Source organism: Daktulosphaira vitifoliae, unplaced genomic scaffold (genome assembly GCF_025091365.1).
Source record: "Daktulosphaira vitifoliae isolate Bord-2020 unplaced genomic scaffold, ASM2509136v1 Scaffold_3, whole genome shotgun sequence".
Classification (NCBI taxonomy): domain Eukaryota; kingdom Metazoa; phylum Arthropoda; class Insecta; order Hemiptera; family Phylloxeridae; genus Daktulosphaira; species Daktulosphaira vitifoliae.
The window spans coordinates 33,713,577-33,722,495 of NW_026099574.1; the positions used below are offsets into that span (position 1 = coordinate 33,713,577).

Here is an 8,919-nt window from a genome sequence, read left to right on the forward strand (position 1 = left end):
AGATTACCTTTAATAACAAAACTCTTAAAGGCCACAAGCCACGGTGTTATTACTGTTATATCATGTGCTGAACTTAGCATTTCCAATAATGGACAAGTTACTGTTGATTTCAATGGCAATGGCACTCGAATAACTACAGCGTAGTAAAGAGGTCTTTTGCTCTCTATATCTATTTTTCTAACTACTGAACCTGTAGCATCCAAATAAACAGTAAACGAACTTTCAGGGTTTGTCTTCATTTTCTTTATTATTTGTAGTTGCTTTTCGCTGTACATATATAAATATGCAGGCAAACCTACATGTTTCATAAACAATTTATTTTTAGGATCTTTAAACCTACAAAGTAAATCATCTAGATCATTTTTTGCATAATCATCGGCACTGAGAGCCTCAGATCTTATTTTGCGTATTACATCTTCAGATTTAATTTTTTGAAGGTTTCCACGATCTAACTTTGAGGGTGATGCCTCATCGATCACTGTAGACCTATATTTATAGCTACTAATTGCTTTCATTTGTGTCCTAACTAAATCACGTTCAACACCCCTGACTTTATTAGTCATCCCATCGTTTTCAGTAATGTGGTAATAATTTATACTAGAACTAAAGATTTTGGCCTCTGCGCCACCCAACTAGTTGGTTCTACTAAAGCTTTAAAACTTTTACAACCTGGGTGAAGACAGTACATATAAACACATATTATTCCAGTATTCGGATAATTCACTGACTTAGCATTTATTAAACAGGTATTATTTACAGTTTTCATACGTATTCGGAACATTATTGGAAAAATCTCTTTTATAAATTGAGGCTTTCCTAAAATCGTAAGGTATGTCATATAAAAATTGCACCTTAAATACGACTGCGAATATAGTACATTCAGATATTTTGTTTCACAATTAATCAACGTGTGAAAACGATTATAATTAGGGTANTTCTTGAAAAACACAACTTTTAAAACATTTTCTATAATTTTCCGGATTATTAGGATAATCATTCATACTACCTATAGGTAAGACTATGCCAGACTTAACAGGTGTTCTGCTGTAATATGCATTTTTTATAGGCGTCGCCGTACGTTTATACTGTTTCATAGGCCCATAATGTTTGACAGGAGTGACATTATGATTACCATAGTCTTTTACCAGAGTACTATGGTGATTAATTTCACTTTTTAAATCAAAATCTCCTATTGCAGGACTTTTTACAGCAAGACTTCTGTTTACTGACGCAGACACCAGCGTACTTACAGTTTCAGAGATAACTAAATCAAAACTATTCACTGTAAGATATTCATTACTACTACAATATTCCATAATAGGATTTTGTGTTAGTGGAAATTCCATTATTGAAGTACATAAACACTTTGTTTCATCAGATTTAAGTGGGCTGGGTTGGATTGTACTCCACATTGTAACATCGCTATCAGGTATTTCAACATTACTTAATGAACTATCCGCAGAATTTTGTGGACAACTAACATTAAATATATTCCTACATCTTTTAAGAATTTTAATATAATTTTTTTTATCAGTAGATATTTTTAACTCTTTACACACATTACTCAGAACAGATTTATTGTATTTTTCGAAATCTCTACTTGAATAATTATATTTACTTAAGCATTCTAACACATTAGTGTCGTTCATAGAGCTACTCAAGTCACATAAATCTAATGGGACATTTTCTGTTCGACCACACCTTACTAATGTAATGAGTTTGCGCAAAGCAGACTTCTCATTTTTTAAAGAATTAATAACAGTTTTACTCATGTCCTTGTTTCTATTTGCATAAAAAAAGACCATGCAAATGTGCTTGACACAACTATGGCTCCTTGATAAATTATTATAATCAATATCAGGATATTCAGAACAAATGAATTGAGCTATTTCATTTATTTTATTTTTCAAAGCCATTTTTAATTAAAAACCAAAATTAGTCTTGCCAATTAAAGGAATTTAAAAATCGGGCTACAAAAACTTAAATAATATTTGTATAGTAACAAATACTAAACAAAATATGTTGTTAACGCTACAAAAGCTGAGCAACAAATGCTGAATGACTAGCTACAAAAGCTAGTGTGAGCTACTAAACTCAAAAAAAAAAACTTAACCTATAAAAAAAATAACTAAATTTAACTTAAAAATACTAATAAAATAGAAAATAAGAGCACGATTGACAATTACCATAACAGAATGCTCATTTGAACATGCATCTGAAACAAAAATTAAAAAAATTAAAAATAGAATATACACTATACTTATTCTTTAAACTTAAACAAAATTTATCTAATTTATTTAATTATGTCAAAATCATTAAAAGGCAGAAGATTTAACACACCAAATTCGTTTATCAAACAAAATACATTTCCTTCCATATTAAATATATGAATTATATTCTTATAAAATATTAAAAAAACAAGTTTAATAGAATTTATACATGATATTTGTGTGGAAATTTATTGTATTGCAGAAAAATGATTAACACAGACAAATTATTTAATTTTTAACACTTTATAAGCAACGGAAAATAACTAAATAATTTTCTAACATTTAATCTTGATAAATATGCATGTTGTCATAAAAAAAAAATTAAATTGTACTTTTAAGGCATAAGGTATGAACTTAAATAATATTTTATCTGTTATAGAAATCTAGAAATTAAGATAAATAAACTGAGCCAAAAATTCTTTATTAAATATTATTAATAGGGGACTGGGGACACATTTGAATTGATGAAATAAAACTAGTTGTAGTGATAAATTAAGTTTACATAAAATACAGAACATTAGTTATACTCTACCCAACTTTTTATGTATAATAAAATATATAAAAACATATCACTACAACTAAATTTATGTAATCAATTCAAATCTACTCCACATTCAAATGTACATCAGTCTCTCCTAATAGTTTACACAAGTGATCTAGCATGTTCTGACAATTTTAATAAACTTTTTTAACTTAACAACTAGAAACAAACGACGCTTCCAAAAAGCCATTTTTATGAATCGAAATCACATATTATTATATGTACACATATTAGAAATATATGTATAAAAGTTGGATAATAATATAATACATTACCTGGTTTATATTGAAAATTGTGCCCGAAATTTTCTAAGAAAATAATTAAATTAAAAACGTGTGAAGGAAGTTAACACATCCGCACACGTCAAATACTTACCGAATCCTGATGTGTAAATAATCCTTAATAGCTAATAAGAAATAATACATTGTAGCCAACAAATTTTTTTTGTCTTTTTCATCTCAGAGGATATTGCATTAGCATGGAATAGATTAGATTATATCTATTATGGGGTATTATTTTTAATCACAGATATACTTAATAAACTATTTTTCATGACAAAATAGATAGGTATGTCAGCAACAAACAAGTTTTGGACCGTTTGACGCATCCCGCCCTTCTCACCCATAGTAGTGGTTCGCATCATTTCATTGGCCGTAGGTTTGCCCGCCAAAATACAATTCTTTAAATCAAATACTTGACAGCAACTTTAATATGTTGTATTGTTTTTTATGATACCTTTACCTTTTACTATTATTGATTAATATCAATCTATTGTGATATCTATTTATACTACAATATAAACAAATATGATCAATTTGCAAATTATTTGATATGAAATGATTATGCCGGGTATATTAAATAAAATGAACAGCGTTTATTTTAAGTATCTTAAAATATTTTGAAAACTTGATATACTTACAAACTTTTACTTAAATTTAAAAAACAAAAATTTACTTAATAAATAAATGTATGTAATAAGTAAAATTAAATTACCAAATAACATTAGGCCAGTTCGCCTTAGGATAACTGTGCTGACAAACCAACCTCTTGGCTTTATAAAAAAAAAAGTAACATTAATGTGAAGCAAATTATATATCATTTAATGCAATGAAAGCACTTCTAAATATTAAGTATATTACATACATAATTTTTCATTATTCCTCTATACGCTACAAATTATTTTTGCACAATGTTAAATATTAACGCATAAATGATATCACTATATTTATGGAAAATGACCATACAAATATTAGGCCAATGACATGAGGCGAACCATCTATAGGTGGGGTGAGGAGTGGGTTGCGTATCACAAAGTTGTTGACATACCTATCTATTTTGTCCTGCTATTATTATTAGTATCTATACTATAGCTCTATAGAGCTATTTTACTTTGAAGTATATGATACACAAAATATTATTCTTTATTAAATAAATTAAGTAACATATTTCTCACAAAAATTATTTTTTATTTTTTTTTTTAAATTTAGATTAAGAAATATCTATACTGTTACAACTCGCTGTTCTTCAGAACAAATATGATAAACAGAAATGTAAAAGGATTTTGTAGAAATAAAACAAAAATTAAGCCAAGTAATGTTTTATTATCATTTTTTTTTTTCATTTTTTTTCTTCTAAACATAAATTTTCGAAATTAATTTCCGGATTTGGATTCAAATCCACCTCCAGAGGAGGAGGATCTTTTTCTTGTGGCATATTTTCAATTATCTCTGGAGATGGATTTGTCAATGAAGATCTAGACAGATTTTGATTTTGATTATGCACAGTAATGAACTGTGCAAAAAGTTCTAAAACAAAAAACAAATTATTCAATATTTAATTATTTATTATCAATATAGGTATTATATTGTTGATTTAGATATTCCATTATGATATAAACAGTAATCAAATATTATAATAGATCTAAATAAATACACTATTTTGAATCAAGTCACTTTTTTCAAAATGTGTAAAATTGGATATCTTATCATTGATTATCTAATATTACAACATTTAGTTGAAAAGTCAATTTTTATTCCAAATAATGTTTTAATTCAAATGTGTTACAAGATAAAATAATACTTTTTATCTGTCAAAAAAAATTATTGTAGTCAAATAAGACATTTTCGAATTGAAAAAGTTTTAAAATTTCACAATAGTTCTTGAGAAAATGAGTGCCTTTTATTAAAATAGTTTTATTAAATAGTTATTAAAATTAAAACTTTTTTTCAGTGTTTAATTATTTTCTATAAAAAGAAAAAATTGTTTGGTTCAAAATAATACTTTAATTTATTGTTATTTTTTGATTAATTAAGTGGGCCATGATAATTGAATCTTCTGTATAACAAGTTTATTGAACTGTTACAAAAATAAATATAAAAGTATTATCTTTATGGGGACATTGGCTAATTATGTGGCCCTTTGTACGACACAAATAACACCCTATAACAAATTTTAAATTTAAGTAAATATAATATAAATTAATATTACATTTTAAACAACTAATAATATTAGTTGTTTAAAATGTATTGTTCAAAATTTTCAAATATAAATGTTGGAGATAGATATAATGTCTAATATTAAGTAATCTACTATATATTATATTTAACTAAACAAAAAGAAAATATAGAATACATTTTTATTAAATTATTATTAATATTAAATTTTTATGGTAAAATTAATACCTTCTTAGCTTCATATTGAAGATAAAAATATAATAATATTCTTATTATTATTATTATTATAATCTTATCCTTAAGATGTACAAAAAATTACCCACTCCAAATAATAATCAAGTATGACATATACATTTAAATTTTTCTAAATTAATTTATTTTATTTCAATGTTCTAATGAAGGACTAAGGACAATAATGTTTCACTTTTCTGTTTAATTAATCTAGAAGTACCACGTCCCAGTTATTTTTGAATACCAAATTTATTTAAATAAACTCATTCTAAACCATAAATTTATTACATTTATTAAAGCTCCTGGATTAACACACAGTTAAAAATTTTATAATTCAGTCCCAATTTTGGGGAGCTTAATACACGGAGAGCATAAAATGATAAACAAGCCATAACTGAGCTATATTTTAAACATAATTCTAAAAAAAATGTATAATAATGTATTATTTGTATAATGAAATTTGAGTATCGTACAATTGTAGTATTACTATGTAGTAATTTTCTGTATTGTATAATGTTGTAGAATTTCACTAAAATAAAATTTACTTACTACGTGAAGAGGACATCTCTATTTTATTGGTACCTCGACCACGGCCTCCACTTCGACCACGACCACCATCACCACTATCACCATAAAAATATGCTTGTTTTATATTGTACATCTGTAATAGAAAAATAATATTACAATAAATTAAAGCTACAAATAAAAAAAGACATTTTATTTATTAGTGGTAAACCACAATAATTCAATAAAATGGAATATTCAAAAAAATATAAACAATATGTACATTAGATCAGTTTGCATTGGGGCTATGAGGGCTTAAGATACTATAGTTCCCACAAATAAACTGCATTTTAAGGGAGAATGAAAAAGATACAAAGCTATGTCTTTAACAAGCTCTTCACCTTGTTTACTGTCCAGAATTATAAAAGTATATAAAAATGGGACTATAGTCCCATTTATAACTAACAAAAGTCAAAAAACATATTTTTAGAGAAATTGAGTGGCTAGTGTTAAAAAGATCACCATGTATTTAAAACTTTATTTATTTTTATATTTATTATTTATCTAAATATCGATTCAGATTTTTATTTTTAGTTGTAATATACCAAAATTTTCTTTATATTTTTTTGTTTTATTAATGTTAATTTGTTAGAGTTATGAATATGGAGAAAAACAACAAAGACAAAATGGTTAGACAAGAAAAGAAATGAGCAAGTGCTAGAAGAAAGACAGCTAATGAAGGCGATTAAATCAAGAAAAATAAAGTTAATCGAACACATAATCCGACACAATGACTTTATAATCAATTTCTTCGAAAGAAAAATAACTGGGAAGAAACCAAGAGGACGCCCGAGGAAACAATATTTTGTAAATATCCTGGAACTCATAAACTGTGCGTCTTTTGTTTCACTGAAGAATTTGGCGTCTAACAGAGGAGAGTGGCATCAACAATTAGACATTGCCGCCTTTAATAGATGATGATGAATGTGATAATGCAATTAAATATCTATATATTAAACTGTATCACGTATGGATATCTATAAATAATAATTATATACAAGTATCGAGAAATATATTATTTATTTCTATAAAATATCCTGCAAAATAATGTCAGCGTTTTTTATATTTTAGAAATATATTTTTAGTATGTCGTGAAAATATTGTGACAAAATTTCAAAATATACTGGTTATATTCTAGAAATATTTCATTGCTAAGTGAATGAATATGTTTAAATTACTTTATACTATTTGGTCGTAAAATGAAATATGGCTTTAAAAATTTGACGTATCTATACTTATGAGAATATGCAAACAAAACAATCAAAATGGACTTATGGTCTTTTATCTTCACTATATACAATAATTGGTTATTTATTAACATAGAAGCCAATACATAATAATTTTTAAAACAAAATTTTAAAAATTCAAAAAACAAAAAAAAATTAATGTTTGTTAAAAATTATTTGTAAAATGTTTATAAAAAAAATTATCCATTGGATGAATGCGGTTCTAATTAATAAGATGTGCAAAAAATAAAGCCTTAATTCAACAGATGAATAAGTTTTCAAGTAAGTGTTATTGGAAAATAACAATTAATAATTATCAATTAGTTAAAAGAACTTACATTACGACATGTGTTCGGCAGAACTGTTGAAAAGAATTTGACAAATCTTAAACGTTTAACATCAACGATTAGCAAATTTAAGCTGTCAATCGATTATTTTTCAGTCACTAGGATCGATAATATTGTTTATGGACCAATCCCCTTCAACCATAATTTATTATATAGAAAGCCTAATTTTAAATTCACAATAAAAAAATCGTTCCCGCCAAATATGCAGGTGACGAATAATCCTTATCTTAATCACTTACACGAGTATTACTTTAACGACAAGTCTCTTCTGAGAAACGTTCCAGATGAATATACACCAGGGAAATGCAATCGATGATTCTAAGGATGTTTCCGGTGGCGTTTCTATTTGCGTAATTTGGACAATTCAATTCAAAATATTTGAAGTTACCCACTATTAATATAATTAACCGCTCAGTATTGGACTAAAGATCACAACTTTAGGTGCAATCGCATGACACGATAGTTTTTATCTTCTTCCGATGCTAATATTATAATTTATTATTATTATATAATTCTTCTAAAACTAACGGCTATAATTACCATTAATATTAGTTATTACTTTTGCAAGTCTGTAGATTTGCAAAAAAAATACTCTCTAAAGATTATCACAATGTTAAGTTTATAAAAAGTGATGATAAGAGTGTGCTAACGAGCAATGATTATATGAAAAAAGGTAAAGAGTATTTTGAAAAATTACTAAATTAGGAGTATCTAAGAGAGACAGAGGATATTTTGAGGAACGAGGGACTGGTAGATTTAATTAGTGAGAAAGAGGTATAGAAGGATGTGATTCAATATAGCAGTAGGACCAGATGATTATAGTGAGACTAGTTATGATGTATAGTTCAGCGTGTTGGGCGATTGATAAGAGAATAAAGCAGAAAATGAATGTAGCAAAGATGAGAATGATTAAATGGAAAAGTGGAGTGACTAGAGAAGATAGGATAAGGAACAAACATATAATAATAATAATGTATGTTTTTTCGTTTATTGTGCAAACAATGATTGGTCAAATCGAGTATTTTATATAAAATATTCAAAATTAATAGTCTTGTTAAAACTAAAATATATTTATTCTGTTGACTATATCTTTTTAAACACATTAATAAGAATTAATAATTATATCAATAAAAAAAATTAAGAAAAACGTCCATAAATTATTACTAGGGCAGTGTGATAAGAATTTCGTACCTGGAGTTCTGGAGTATTAAGTGATACCGTTATAGGTGTAATAGTTGCAATCAATTTTTAAATTGTTCAATTTTAGCAAATAATCAATTCAATTAA

At 26.4% G+C, this 8,919-nt stretch overlaps 1 protein-coding gene and 1 long non-coding RNA gene across 2 annotated transcripts; both read right to left on the minus strand.

Annotated features, from left to right (window-relative positions):
- Positions 1-926: 926 nt before the first annotated feature.
- On the minus strand, positions 927-2,204 carry LOC126902120 (uncharacterized). The gene is made up of 2 exons (XM_050679144.1): positions 2,187-2,204; positions 927-2,113 (listed from the first exon to the last, which is right to left on the minus strand). The coding sequence occupies exon 2, from the start codon at positions 1,914-1,916 to the stop codon at positions 927-929; it is 990 nt and encodes a 329-aa protein (XP_050535101.1). The 5' UTR covers positions 1,917-2,113; positions 2,187-2,204.
- Positions 2,205-5,195: 2,991 nt separating this feature from the next.
- LOC126900616 (uncharacterized) lies at positions 5,196-8,642 on the minus strand. Its single transcript, XR_007702888.1, has 4 exons — positions 7,872-8,642; positions 7,624-7,764; positions 6,045-6,156; positions 5,196-5,250 (listed from the first exon to the last, which is right to left on the minus strand). It is a non-coding gene; the product is annotated as an uncharacterized LOC126900616 (long non-coding RNA).
- Between the last annotated feature and the right edge of the window lie 277 nt (positions 8,643-8,919).